General features: G+C 40.4%; 1 protein-coding gene across 19 annotated transcripts in view; it reads left to right on the top strand.

Annotated features, from left to right (window-relative positions):
* The window catches only part of DMD (dystrophin), a 3,066,377-nt gene that overhangs the window by 2,935,116 nt on the left and 115,469 nt on the right, over window positions 1-15,792 (top strand). For all 19 annotated transcript variants that reach the window (XM_068268325.1, XM_068268327.1, XM_068268324.1 and 16 more), the window contains one exon: window positions 8,857-9,023. In XM_068268325.1, coding sequence (XP_068124426.1) covers window positions 8,857-9,023 — 167 coding nt within the window. The remainder of the gene's footprint in view (window positions 1-8,856; window positions 9,024-15,792) is intronic.

Raw genomic sequence — 15,792 nt, 5'->3', positions numbered from 1 at the left:
AAAAACAACCTGCAAACAGTTTCCTGGCTGAGTTTTTGATATGGGACTGCTAACCACTATGAGAGCGCTAATCACTTAACCACAAATCTGTTCCAGTATATTGTGGTATACTCACACAACATCTCCACATTTTATAAATACATTGCCTGTCCCACTGCCCTTCCTGTAATGTAAGATGCCTGGGGCCAGGCATCTGTGTGCCTGCATCTCTCTTCCATTGGCTCTGTGAGCAGTGGCCAGATTTAATTACATAGTGATAATGTTATATGGGCAGCACGGTGGAGTAGTAGTTATCACACTTTCCTTGCATCGCCGGGTCTCCGGTTCATATCCCAGCCAGGGTACTATCTGCACTGTGTTTGCATGTTCTCCCCGTGTCTGTATGGGTTTCCTCCCAAATCCCAAACCTACAGATACGTTAAGTGGCCTCCCTCTAAGTTGGGCTTAGACTACGACATATGCATACATTACATGATACATACATAGACCTATGACTATGGTAGGGATTAGAATGTGAGCCCTTCTGAGGGACAGTTAAGTGACAAATCACAAATATTTTCCCTCCTTTAGGGGATAAAACTTAACGTTTATAATTTACATCTAAAATAGTACTGGTTACTGTCAAAAGTTAGTTACTACAGAAAAAACTGACAAGTAGTTTTTAGTATACAGAGTAAATCTCAACTACTTCAGCTTACTAGTCACATTAATAACTAAATACACATACCCCCCACCATAACTAAACTACCCAACATTTTTCACTTCCTAACTGGAAGCTTTTTCAAGGGAAAAAGTGCAGTGCATAAGTGCATATAGTGCCAAGGTGCATTATAAAGTCATTAAAATCAACACATTATATAAGTAACGCAGCGCATAAGCCTCTGACAGTAGCCTACAGCTAAGTGACAAGACAATATACTCTGTGTAGCGCTGCAGAAATGTCGGTGCTATATAAATACTAAATAATGATACAAAATATTACTCATAAATCCTTTATGAAGTCCTCCGCCAAGGCAGAGATCTTGGTATAAAAGTGCCTAATCTTGGGAGAGGTCAGGCCCTTTTAATTGCTGGCATGGCAGAGGTAGTGTTTTTTACATTAAATGGTAACACTCTGGCCCATATGCGATTAACTTTTTTTCTCTTAGTTATTATTTCCACGCCGTTTGAACAAAATACCTTTTTAAACCGCCAGCAAGCAAGAAAATATTCTAAATAATTTCAGTAATACTTTTTTGCCTACTTGTTGGTACTTTTTCAATTGCAAAGTTCTGAAAAGTTATTTTAAAAAAGTTGAAAGACCATCTCCTAGGAGAAAACTCAGGAGGAAAAAGTTAATTGCATGGGCCTCTGTGTACACAGTATTATTGTCAGTCACCCTACTGGGATTCCTTACCTTGTAAACAACTTTCCAGATTAGAAATGTCCCGGAAAATGTTGATTGTGGTGTTCATCCCTGACCTCAATTTTTTTTTTAAGATACAAGCATTTAAGGGCCCTTTTACACTTAATGCGTTGCTGTGTTGCGTTTTTAATGTGTTGGTTCTTTTTCCTCCATAGCAGTGCATTGTGAAAAAACTTTAGTTTATTAGCATATGGTGTGAAAGAGGCCATATGGAAACATGGATACTGGACTGCACATTAGTTATTCTTTCAGTTACTACTGACAGAAATTGATATAGTGTAAAAGGACCCTGAAGGTGTCGCCTGATGTTCCTGGCCGCCTCTTTTACAGTTCACCAGGGTGGCTTGCCTTGCCAGATGCTATAAACATCTGTAGGTCCCCTTATTAATAGGGGCTCTCAGATTCCATCATAACCCTTCCCCCAGGACCTACTACCACATGCGTGGGGTGGTAAACTGTACATTCCAGAGCAGGAGCTGATGTGTCCCTTGTCCTTGAAATTGACAAGGATGCTTTGCAAGAGATTAAGGCCACTTTCACACCAAGAGATTGCGTTTTAGGGGACGTTAAGGTCGCATAACGTGCCCCTAATGCAATGCGTGGTGGTGTTGAAGTTGGACGTCAGATTGAGCCGCGTTATGCAGCTCTCAAAGCAGCCGCTCCAGGATAGTGATGGGAAGTCTGGATCTTTTTAAGGATTCGGATCATTCGAATCGGATCATTGAAAAGATCCAGATCTTTGAACCGAATCATTTTACTAGGGAAGCAGACTGGGTGAAATGACTAGCAGGACACTACTTTCCCTGCACTGTACATTCTGTATGTTCCTGTTGCTTCCAGACAGACATCCACTGTGAACCGAATATTTCATTGTGATGATCCGGATGAATCGACTCACAAAAAAGATCCGGATCAAATGAACGATTCGTTAATGATCCGGACAACACTACGAGTCCCACCACGAGTCACCACAGTGCAGTGAATATTAATTAGCCATGTGGCTAGTCACTGAGCATGTGCAAACAGTTTAACGCTACTCTATAGGGGTATAACGTACAGCATGCTGCACTTTCATTTAACGTGCAGCGTTATACCCTAACGCAACGTGTGCACTGTGAACAGCACATTGATTTTACAGTGCTGTGAGTTAGGCTGCGTTACTGGCTGCTGTAACATGGGACTTTAACGTCCCACTGTGAAACCAGCCTAAAAGGATTGCCACCCTCTTTATTTCCACAAATAAGCCTATAAGATTTGATTTAAAACAGTCAAAAAATATTTTTTATGTGCTTGACTGTAATTATATGAACCAAAATATGAATGGTATAAAATTTCACATAAGAATAATATTTTTGACTATAATTGCTCTGGTGAAATTGCAGTGTTGTTTCCTATGTGCTGGGTCTCTCCATGTTCCATTTGTGGTAGCTGTCACATTATTTTACCTCATGAGTTTACACTGAGTTTCAAATTCAATTAGTGTATACATTGACAAGTCCAAACAAGACCTGGCAAACTGTTATCTATGCATGCATACTTTATTCATGGACTTGGCCTAGTGTAATTAGACTCCAAAAATAAATGTTTGCATTTACAAAGTGATGGAGTAGATTTGCAATGCAAATATGTGTTTATGCACAAACAGTACATTTCTTTTTTTAGTATTTGCCATTCTTTCCTGGTGTCCTGCAGTTCTCTGAAACTCTTAGGGTCCTTTCACACTGTGTCTATTGCGTTGTCACAACAAAAATATAATCTATCTGCAATGCAATGATAATCTTATGGGACTTTCAATGGAGCAACGGATATCATAGTGTGCATTGACTGGGTAACACCCATTTACAGTGGCAGTGAGGCTAAAGGTCCGTACACATGCCGGATTAGAGGCAACAATGGGTCCGTCGTCACCTCCCGCTGGGTGGGCGTTCCAGCGACAGTCCGGCGTGTGTACAGTCTGTCTGCAGACTGATACGGCTGTTTCTGAGCGATCCGCCCGGCGGATCGCTCAGAAACAGCCGTATCAGTCCGCCGACAATGCGTACACACGCCAGACTGTCGTTGGAACGCCCAACCAGCGGGAGGTGACGACGGACCCGTCGTTGCCTCCAGTCCGGCGGGTGTACGGACCTATACTCTCATTGCTCTGTATACCTCACTGTATGGTGCTACTACACCATGGTTCATATGCAATTCAGTTTTTTCTCTTAAGTTTTCTCCTAGGCGATGTTTTCACTCCTTGTCATAAAATGCTTTTTAAACCACCAGCATGCAAGAAAATACTCAGAATAATTTTGATAGTACTCTTTCACCAACGTTTTAGGTACTTTTAAAATTATAAAATACTTAAAAGTTATCTTAAAGAGAACATGAAAATTATCTCCTAGAAGATAACTCGGGAGAAAAAGTTAATTGCATATGGGCCCATGTGACTTTTTGGTTCCCTTGATTTTATCGTGACGCACCGTGCTAGTATGAGAGAGTCCTAATTCAAACGTGAAGGTATAACTGCTAGCTTTACCCCCAAAAAATACTTTTCACATGCGCAAAAGGAGGAGTTCAAATTGCAGTAATATGTATTCTGTTTTAAAGTGGCACTGCTAGGGTAACTATGAGCCCCAGTAAGAGTTTTACATTGGGTCCCCTCAAACACTTTATACAGTACATAACAATTTATATTGAACACCAAGGGCAAGGACAGCTGCAGTGAGAGATGTAAGCAGTGGAGGGGAACAGTTTGTTAATGATTACCACTATTTAAAGCAGATAAAGAGGTGGTAATTACCAGCAAAGCTTGGAAGGAGGGCCCTAAATGGGCATCTCTGATCCTGGGGCCCCAGTGTGGTCACATCCTATGCATCACCTATCTCTATGCAACTACTTTAATTGCCACCAACTTGAATCTGCACAGTACCACTGCCACAATAGTTTCTCAGACGTACCGTATAGTGTATTGTGGTGTTGTATTATTTCACACTACAATCAGAGATTCTAGAAAAAAACATTCTGTTTTGTCAAGAACTGTAAAGATGTTGCATATGTACTTAGTCTGGAGGTTTTTTAAATCATAATAAGGTATTTGTGATGACTGTTTTTCTAGAGGTAGTCTGATTGTTTGCTTTTGTTTACCTGAACCTTACAAGAAAGAGCTTTAATGTTAGGATATGTAGAGCTATAGATCTCCAGGCAAGATTTACAAATCAAAACACACTGTAAATATACTCAGTCATGCATTGATGGATTCTGGGAAGCTTTTTGTAGAGAATGCAACCTTGTGAGTGTATATCTGTTGCTATTGTTCTTTGCACTGTACAGAGGCTAGGCACAAACTATTGAGTGTCCAGGTTGTTTAGATTTTGCTCTACACCCTGGAATAGACATTAGATTGTGCTCGGCCATGGAAACGAAATCCAACTAAAAGCTTTCCCCTCTGCCTAGCAATACTTGTACAGACATGGATGGCTTGCTCAGCTGAGCATGTACAGCATTTCCTAAAGAGAAGGAAATTGGGAGAGCAGCAGAAAACCTCCAGGTGCGGAGGAATGCTATTGAAAAGAGCTATAAAAATCCAATGCAGCCAATTATTTCCTCATACAGGGATGCCTCTGAAAGATGGTCAGTGGTCACACTGATAAGCAATCATTGCCTGGTCCAGCCATGAATGAGAAGTTCAGACAGCAATCTACTGTCTATATACGTTTACAGCGACCCTGAAATACATTTCAGCAATATAACCGGAGTATATAATTATGAACGGTATATTCGGATTTTACCTACAGTGACATCTGGATGTCCATTTTCTGAACTGTTAAAGATATTGGGTTAGATGTGAGTGGAACCGGTAATACAGTAATTGGGTTAGTGAGTTTCTGTGTTGGTCAGCAAAGCCACCCACTAAATGGCCAATAAGGACATTTGAAAGGTCAAAGGGGAAGAACTTCCACCTGACTTTAGTGAGCTTTCTCCCTACACCCTTTGCAAAAGCTGAACTTCTCCTAGGTGTAAAAAATACACCAGTAAGGTGGGCAGTATAAAATGAGAATATGATTACATTGTTACAAAATCAGACGTTACCTTGACAAGACACAGAACAATTATATTGTGCTTTTCTCCTGGCGGACTCAAAGCACCAGGACTGCAGCCACTAGGATGCGCTCTATAGGCAGTAGCAGTGTTAGATAGTATTGCCCAAGGTCTCCTCACTGAATTGGTGCTGGCTTACTGAACAGGAAGAGCCAAGATTGGTGTCGGCTTACTGAACAGGAAGAGACAAGATTTGATCCATGGGCTCCTGTGTCAGAGGCCTTAACCATTACACTATCCAGCCACCTTCAGTGAATACTGAATAACAAATTAGTTGACTAAAGCATCCCTCTTCTGAAAGACAGTATTCCGATGTTTGGTGTAAAGCTTAGTACATTGGACTGAGGTCAGAAGATCTGAGCAGTGCCCTCTCATTTGGGTCCATGTATCACTGGTACTGGATTTACAGTTTATTGGGGGACACTAGCAGTCAACTGAGTAAATCTTCCCTAAATGATCTTTCCTTGAGATCAGTTGGAGTAAAAATGTCATATGATGTAAAAGTTGATTTATAAAGATGCCACCAATGCTGGCCTTATATCATGGAAATTTGCCTGGAGATCTGCTATGGTGGGAACTGCTCTAAAGATGTACAGCTAAAGATAGTATCCGGTTATTTCATGTTATGACTACAATGTATAACAACATATTCCACTTATCTGGGGCACTGTAATTGTGAGATTTTTGCACTTCACTTTGCAGATCTGTATACCTGCTTCAGCTATTTCAAGAAATATTTCAAGGAAATTCCACCTTTCCTGCATGATTTTTAATTGCAACCTGAGGAATTCATCAGGTGTACATGGCTATAACACACAAACCTATAAGGTAGTAAAACCAAACCAGAAACTATGGAAGGGAGATGCATTGTGGCAGTTGCAGAAAATGAGTCTGGAAAAGTGATCAACTGTGTGCTTGCATGTCCCAGATTTCTTTAATCCGCACTGCCATTTTATTACAATGCAGGATTTTCTGTTCTCCCTGATTTGAACATTTAAAGTGGATCAGAGATGAACTTTTATTCATTGCATAATTGTGTTTCTTTTATATAGTTTATAGGGCATTCCTCAAGCCAAAACCTTTTTTTGTTTTGTTTAAATACTCTAATTCCCTATAAACTAAACAAGCCTCACCCACAGCTCCTTTTGTGCCTTGGCACTGTAGCAAGGGCTTATGGGAGCTCAGTCTGGGCAGGAGGAGGTTACTAGCCATTGATTTCAGAGGCAGAGGGGAGGAGGGAGGAGGAGAGGAGACTGAATTTACACACAGGCAAGCTGATAGCATCTCCAGCCCTCCGCCTGTGACAATGTGACAAACAGAACATGGCTGCCCTCATTGTATAACAGGAATTTATAATCATAAACTTTTGAAGCTGTTTGCAGTTAGATATGCTGTGTTAACTATCTAAACTTTAGATAAGATATATAGACAAGTTACTTGTTATAGTTAGTTTTTCATCTCGGATCTGCTTTAAGGGAGGAAAGGCAATGCACACAAGGGTTTTGATGTTCCCCTTGAGAGGAGTGATCAGGTGGGAAATTAAAGGCGGTATTCCTGATTTATACAGCTATGACTAAATACTGACAAATCCTCTCTGCACAGAGCAAGCCTAACACTTGTACTGAATGAAAAACAACTTAAGCATTAAAGTGGACTTCCACTGTAAATTCCAAACTAAAACAAATAGCCAAAACCACAATTACTATGACTGTTAACCTTTTTTTTTTTTTTTTTTTTTACCAAATGCAGCAATGGCTAACTACTTTATTAAAGGACAACTGAAGTGGGAGGTATATGGAGGCTGCAATATTGATTTCCTTTTAAACCATGCCAGTTGCCTGGCAGCCCTGCTGATCTATTTGGCTGTAGTAGTGTCTGAATCACACCAGGAACAAGCATGCAGCTAATCTTGTCAGATCTGACAATAATGTCAGAAACACCTGATCTGCTGCATGCACTTGTTTAGGGTCTATGGCTAAAAGTAATAGAGGCAAAGGATCAGCAGGATAGCCAGGCAATTGGTATTTCTTAAAATGAAATAAATATGGCAGCCACCATGTACCTCTCACTTCAGATGCCCTTTAAGCAGCCGGGAAGCATAGTGGTAGTTCTGGAAGGCTTCAATCTGTGGCTGCAATGCACTTCTTCTCTCTTAGGGCCTTTTTCCACTAGCCTGCGATTTGCGATTTGCTTCTGATCGCAAATCGCAAGGTACATTAAACTAATGGAAACTGCAGCAGCAATTTCCATTAGTGCGATCCGATTGCGATGCGATTTTGGTCAAAGCGCAATCGTCGTCCTGCCGCGTTTTGTATGCGATTGAGCTGGACTATAATGAATATAGTAGCTCAATCGCAATCGCATGGTGGAAATTGAAACGCGATTGCGATCGCGATTGGAATCGCGATCGCAATCGCGATCGCATTTCATAGTGGAAAAGGGCCCTTAATCTCTCCTCTTTTAGATAAGCTGGCTTAGTGGCCACAGGTGGAATCAAAAGTATCCCTCGGGCCACACTGTGAGACACCTCCCACTCACAGATGACAGAATCTCTTAGTAGTCTTTGCAAAGGGAGCAATGTAGTACCTAACCAACAAATCCTGGATTTTATGGCACAAGTGGTCAGTTTTTAGGCATAATCTGTTATAACCTTTGTTGCCTGTGCTTACGGGGTGGGATTTATTTTTACACCAGAGGTCTGCTTCAAATTTAGTAGACCACCCAGCATCAAGGTTTTTGTTGTTTTTAACTGCTTTCTTTAAATGGTATAAATAGTTTATACATCATCAAAAATGCTTGGTGTTAGTGGACCACAGAGACTCTCTCTCTAGACTTGCTTTCACTGTGCCTGTCCTAGAAGGCAAAAGAACACTTTTTTTGTTCTGATGTTCTGTCTCCTTGTTTTTAATATGAATATTTGAATTCTACTGTGGTTATTTTATTTAAAATGCTGAATTATATGAATGCTCTGTCATGCCCTTGGGTTAGTCATGATTATTACTCTTAATTTCTTGGCGTATAGTAGATGTATGCTTCAGGACTTCCAATGCCAGCCTTCTGTCACAGTAGTTCCTGTGTTACAGATGCTGTCTGCCACACAATGTACAACATGCACAAAAAGTTGCCAGCACAAAACTTTAATGCAGATGTCTCAAGCAGAGAGGAGTAGAAACATAACGTTGATATGAAAGTGCATATTCATGAGTTTTTCCTTGCTTGTTGTTGCCACAGTTTTATTAATATTGCCAACCTAGCGGATTCCCAGGATGACAACACTTTTTTGTGTGTTCTATCAAGTGTTTGTTTTATTCTTCATTCTGCTTGTTTATTCAGCCTTTGTGTTGATTGGGTTTTATGTTTAAAACTTACAGGCCAACAATAAACCAGAAATTGAGGCAGCCCTTTTTCTTGATTGGATGAGGCTGGAACCACAGTCCATGGTCTGGTTACCGGTGCTTCATAGAGTTGCTGCTGCTGAAACTGCCAAACACCAAGCCAAGTGTAATATTTGCAAAGAATGTCCAATTATTGGTTTCAGGTAAGGATCTTCTTTGTGTTCCCATGTTCGTTTCTAGGAAAAGATATTTACATTTAAAAGATCAGCTGAACACATCAACCAAACCATTATCTATGGACCATTAGGCTTTGCTTGACATGATTCATATTTTTGGGGTTTTCAGAGATAAACCCCTCATAATCATAACAGGGATGGTAATTGAATTGCAAGTGATTCTGAATTAAGGCCAATTCAATGGTAATTTTATGCAAACTTGTGCAGCTTGAAAATGGATCAATCAAATGCCATTGCTGCTGCACCTGATTGGTCCGTTTTCAAGCTGCTTACTTTGCATACAAGTACTTTAACGTCAGCTCAGAATTATTTGTATCTCATTGACCCTTCCTAATTAATTATTGACTGCAGGTGGCATTGTTTGAGCATTATTATTTCATGTATTTCATGTAGTTGTTGCTGTTGACAGTGTATATAGATAGCTTTATTTCCAATATCGGTTTGACCATTAATATTTAATAACACTTTAATTGTGTAGCGCAAGTACAGTAATGTAAATAGCTTTCATTGGTTAAGCAAAGCACCATGGTTTGTATGATGGAGACATTTTTGTATGGGGATACGCTAAGTTTAGTAGCAGTCCTGGTGTGCTAAAACGGTCTTAAAGAGAAACCGTAACCAAGGATTGAACTTCATCCCAATCAGTAGCCAATACCCCCTTTCCCATGAGAAATCTATTCCTTTTCTCAAACAGATCATCAGGGGGCTCTGTATGGCTGATATTGTGGTGAAACCCCTCCCACAGTGTGATGTCAGGACCTCCTGACATCACACTGTGGGAGCCTTGTTGCTCTGTGGGAAATAACAGCTGTTTCCAATTGCAAAAAGCAAGCAGCGTCTCCTTCCAGTGACATCACCTGCCAGCAGTAAAAATGTCACCATGTGATAAATGTCAGAATGTATATCAGGTAGAGGAAATATTTTACAATGGGTAAACACTGACTAAATCATGTATACATAATTAATGTAAAAATAAAGCACTTTTTTATTACATTATTTTCACGGGCGTTCCTCTTTAAAGCAAACCTGGAGCAAAGCCAGGTAGCAGAAACCGAGCATGTGATGAAAACTACATGATCAGCGGTTACCTGCAGTAAAAAGTGTATGTCTTCATTTTCAGCAGTTCCAGGGATTGGAGCAGATGTAATAAGGTAAAGTGAGTTGAGCTCCAAAGTTTTTCCATTGTTCATTGCCATCCATCACACAAAAAGGTGCCACACGGGAGCATTAAGCGGGTGAGGGGGCGACGCCTCACATTTTTTTTTTCTTTTTAACAATAAAGTTTATAGACTCCTGACCTTCTTAGCAATCAGTGATAATTTAAAAATAATTATTCTCCTGGGTATAGGTCTGGAACAGAAGTGTATGTAGTTATGTAGTTTTCACTGAAGGTAACCTATGATCACATAGTCATTCATCATATGCTCATTTAATGTTGCTCTGGTTTACATTAAGTTCACTTTGAGTTATGTATATGTACATGTGACAATGGATTCTCCTTGCTAATGTGGCAGCTGGTGGAGATGTAGTACAACCACGGTGTGCCATTATCTCCATTTATGGTAGGCAACAATTCTCTTAAATTAGGCCAGGCTCTATTCGATATGAGTTATGCACTGCCTTAAGTCCTCTGTATATGAAGCTCATTGCACATTGTTAGATTGCCTTTAGTGTGCTATATATGTTGCTCTTCATTATTTAACCTCTTTTCACATTTTTAAATCCAAACACTTTGAATTCTAGACTAAAATTTGTGTAGTTTGTAACCCATGTTAGTTTTTTAGGTAGGTGTATACAGAAATCATAGCATGCGGAGTTTTTTTTTTTTTCTTACCCATTCATAGAAATATGACTGAGAATATCACTCACTGTCCCACACAGAGGCTCCTCACCAGGGCTGAATTTACCAAAAGGCACTTTAGGCACATGCCTACAGGCGCCTGGCTATGGCAAGGCAGCTCACTCCCCTCCCCAAGTGCTCCCTCCTGCCTTATCTAGACAGAATCCCAAGACTAAATGAGTGGTTACTCACCTGCTCTTGGCATTCCACTGACCAGATCTCCGTTCGGAGGCACCTCAAGCTACCTAATATTTGTGGCCACCCCTAGCTACTTAATACTAAGGATAGCTCTGGCTCCCTAATACCAAGGGGTGCCTGTAGCTACCTATGATGTGCAAGGGAAGTAAGGGAAAAGTGACAGTTGGGCCAGCCAGCACACTTGCGGTGCTGTTCGGCAGATGTTTGTAGGTTAATGGAGGGCGAAATCTAGGGCGCCAGGACAACAATGCCTATATGATCCTGTGCTGTAAACCAGGTCTATTTCTCACACACTACACTTTATTCTAGTTGTTATAGATGCCCAATTAACCTGCGCACTTACTCGGGGGGAGTTAACATACTGATATGGAAAGAACATATCTCCATGCATTTGGTGACCCTGGTCAGAACCAAAACCTCTGTAAAGATAGAATATCTAAAGACAGTAAGACAATTCTGTTTTTTTCTTTCTTTTTTTATACTACATGTGATGCAGATTACTATACATGTAGCAGGGACAGCATAAATTACAATATATATATATATATATATATATAATGTATTTCAATTCCTTCAAGATACAGAATGCTATTGGGTTTAATGCTGAATTCAATTACTCCTGTTAAGGAAAGCGAGGGCATGCATTACATTTGTCTTATTTACGAACACTTGAGTTGTTTCTTTATGCATGGCAGTTGTTAGTTACACATCAGCTGGCACTGAGCTATGCAGAATGCCTTGTAATCTCCTTCATTCATTTGCCTAGCAGGATAATTTTTGCTGGTCATCTATATTGTATAGAAATACATGTTCTCGACAATGAAACAACTTTGATAAAAAGACACACTGATCTAAATGTAGTATTAATAAGGAACTGCAAACTACTTATTCTACTCCTTCTGCTCTGAACAGAACCTCCTCATCAATCGTGTTTATTCCTCCCTGTAATAAACTAACATTGTTAATTCATCTCACTAAGGTTATCAAAGAAATCACAAAATCAAAGCCACCTTGCCAGCATTACGCATTTAGCTGTACACTTTGCAGATCTCTCAATAGAATTCATCCAAAATACATTTATCCAATAGAGTGTGAAATCGTTACTTCCCCTGGAAGAAAATGGCAGCTTTATTCACTCCCAGAGTATCTTGCAGGAAAAACTCTGATCACCACTGCCGTGTTAAAATACTAAATAGAATAGTTCTCTGTAGACGAATATGAAATGCTCCATAAAGTAAAATACTGGAAAGGGATTTTCATCCACAAGTTGGGAACATTACTAGGCTTCGTACAATAATTTTACATGTACAGTTCATCCAGAGAGACCATTGTTTATTCTAGCCCTGACTTGACAGCAGGACATGACATGTTTGAATAGGCAGATTTATAGGAAGCTTGTTAAAGTAAAATAATTCCTTTTCAAGGTTTTCTGCCAATGTTAAAGGAAACCCGAGCTCCAGAAAAGAAAAAGTTTTATACATAGCTGGGGCTTCCTCCAACCCCATAAGCTCGGATCACTTCCACACTGCTGTCTGCAGATCCAGTACCGGGTCCTGTCACTTCTGTCAGTCGCGGCCAGTCTCCTGTAAGAGAAGTGCGATGGGGAGCAATTCAAGCTTATGGGGTTGGAAAAAGCCCCAGGTATGTATAAAACTTTTTTTTTCTGGAGCTCTGGTACACTTTAAAGTGGATCTGAACTCTTGCAGAGGACATAAGGAAAACATAGAGAAATGCACCTTACCCTGTTTAAAGAGAGTCTGAAGCGAGAATAGATCTCGCTTCAGACCTCATATATAGCAGGGGCATGTGTGCCCCTGCTAAAACGCCGCTATCCCGCGGCTTAACGGGGGTCCCTGTCCCCCCAAATCCCCTCCGTAATGCGGGGGAGCGTTTCCGCATTAGGGCAGGGCTAACCGCCGCAGCCCTGCCCCACGCGCGTCTGTCAGACGCGTATCTCTGCCTCTCCCCCGCCCCTCTCAGTCTTCCTTCACTGAGAGGGGCGGGGGTGAGGTGGCGATGCGCCGCTGATAGACGCGCTGGGAGGCAGGGCTGCAGCCTTTAGCCCTGCCTCCAGGAAGAGAAATGTAGCGACCAAGTCTGCGACCAACTTTTGCGGGGGGTGGGTTGGGGGTGAAGGGACCCCCGTTAAGCCGCGGGATAGCGGCGTTTTAGCAGGGGCACACATGCCCCTGCTATATACGAGAGCTGAAGCGAGATTTAGTCTCGCTTCAGTGTCTCTTTAATTCCCCCTCATTTGTGTCTAATCACCAGTTGTAATCTGCTATTTCCCCTGTGTCACATGACTGCCACGGCAGAGATGGCAGATGAGTTCATTTGAAAGCACAGGCTGTTGACAATATGTCTGCTTCCATGAATCAGGAAGTAGAAACTGTGCAGATTTATTTTAGGATTTGTATCAATTGTACCAAAGAAATGTTGTTTGTTTAAAGGTTATTATGCTGTTGTGTATCTTTTAGAGCAGAGAGGACATTCTGAGTTTAGGTCCACTTTAAAAACCCGTAATGGACAGAAATCACCTTTCCGTATATGCAACCAAGATTCATTGCCATGACTTGTCAACAGGGTAGTTTGATGCTGGGAATACACAGCTCGATTCTGAGCTGATAAGAGCTGATAAGATGGCTTGATAGATCACCGATCACCGTTCGATCGTTTTGCTGCTCGATTTGTCATTGAAGTGAATTGAAAAAAGATAAGAAAAAATGAGCAGAAGAGAATTGAGCGGGCAAATCGATCGGGCGCAGAATTGAGCACCAGAATTGACCTGTGTATTCCCAGCATAAGAGGAAGCATTGCATCACCTAGAATAGAGCAGTACTGGTGATAAAACTACAGAACTATCTTTATTTTATTTTTTTAGAATCTGCTGTAGAAGAACTCGTAGAGATACACAAATAAAATTTGGCATTTTTACTTGTTTTTTTTTTTCTTCTAATTATGTATCATTATTTTCGATTTTTTGAAGGGTTCTGTGAGTGGCATCTGAATGAGAGAGAGTGAATATATAATGAGAGATCTTTGTAATATGAAGTTATTTGAAAGTGGAGATTTTGTGTGAGGAAGGAAATTACATTTTACTTGTGCTAATATTAATTAGGGGGTCTATTCATGATGGTATTGACCAGCTCATTGCCAGATAAAGGCCCACATTCCTGCAGAAATAATGGCACTTTTCTGACAATCAGCTGATCAATATATTTTTAAAAGTGGCAATCTGCTTAAATAATTGTCCCGTTTTTAAAATGGTTTGCCTGTTCTCTGAGATTGCCACTTTTGTGGCTATCTATCGGTAGTAAGTGGCAATTGCCATATTTATAAAGCTTCCCAATAAGCTCTTTACCACAAACATTTTATTTAGAAAGGTACCTGTTCAGACAGAACAGCACAGAGTGGTGAGAGCCTCTGTGAGCCAATGCATTGCATACTCAATATAATGCACAAGTGATCAATCCTATCCTGGAACTGGCCAAGGTCCATGCTTTGCAGTTCAATGACATAACGTTACCTCTTGAATATCCAGGATCTAAAAGAATTAAGGAGGTGGTTCCTCCGTAACATGTAGTGTGACTTGTTCGCCAATACACAGCACCTTGATTGCAGCCAGTGGTGTGCCGTCTCTTTTTTCACTTTTGATCTAAAAGAATTAAGTAGTCTGTAAAGCCCAATCTACACGATACGATTCTTTGTGCGATTCGATTACGATTTATTTACGATCCGATTAAATCTGACATGTCCGATCGGGATTCAATTTAATTTGATTTGCCATTGCAAAACAATGGTGAATCGAATCCCGATTGGACATGTCGAATTTAATCATATCAAAGAATCATATCGTGTAGATTGGGCTTAAGACTTTTCACAGTTTCACAAACTTTCCCTAATCTGAAAAATGAAAGGCAGGTGCGTTTGAATGTAACCAGGAGTGTGTGATGTATGAGACAGCCAGCTGCTCATTATACCTACAACAATCCTCCTATCATGTACCATTTTTTAATGTGTATGTGTACTGTATTGTCATATTTGAAATCACTGGACTGTTCTCCCACTTGGGCTGCTGAAATTAAAGTTTGACGTACTTTCTAAATACTACTTTTTTGCAAATTGGTAAAGCACTTGTTGAGAAGTCTTTTTTTTAATACATTGTATATAGTTGTTGCCTCCTGAGCTTCCTCATTGAGGTTTCCGCAACATATTATTTGGAATGAAGCTCCTTCCACCTCTTTGTAATTAGATCATCATGATTGCCGCTTTGTAGATGGTGAAATTGTTTTTGACCGTTAGAAAGTGGTGAAAGATGCCGGCTCCAATGGAGAAGAGTCAAGAACAGCACCCCCTTTCTCCAAACACCCATTCATCACTTTTCTGGTAAAACGTCCCTTCCAAAATGGAGATTTTCAGTTGGAATCTTTTGTGATGTGCCAGTTGCGACTAGTAAACATTTTCTGGGACTCAAATAGACTTTGCTAAAATAATCAGTCAAATGTGTGTAAGTATATATAGTATTTCATAAAAATGAGTACATATCTCACATTTTTTTGTAAATATTTTATTATATCTTTTCATGGGGCTATGCTGAAGATTTGACATTTTTATACAATGTAACATAGTCAGTGTGCAGCTTGTTTAAGCATGTAATTTTGCTGCTTCATCAGAATAACTCAACAGACAGCCATTAAT

This window comes from Hyperolius riggenbachi, chromosome 2, assembly GCF_040937935.1.
Source record: "Hyperolius riggenbachi isolate aHypRig1 chromosome 2, aHypRig1.pri, whole genome shotgun sequence".
NCBI classification, from domain to species: Eukaryota; Metazoa; Chordata; class Amphibia; order Anura; family Hyperoliidae; genus Hyperolius; species Hyperolius riggenbachi.
The sequence above is the reverse complement of the archived record's forward strand: the minus strand, read 5'-3'. Positions and strand labels throughout refer to the sequence as shown.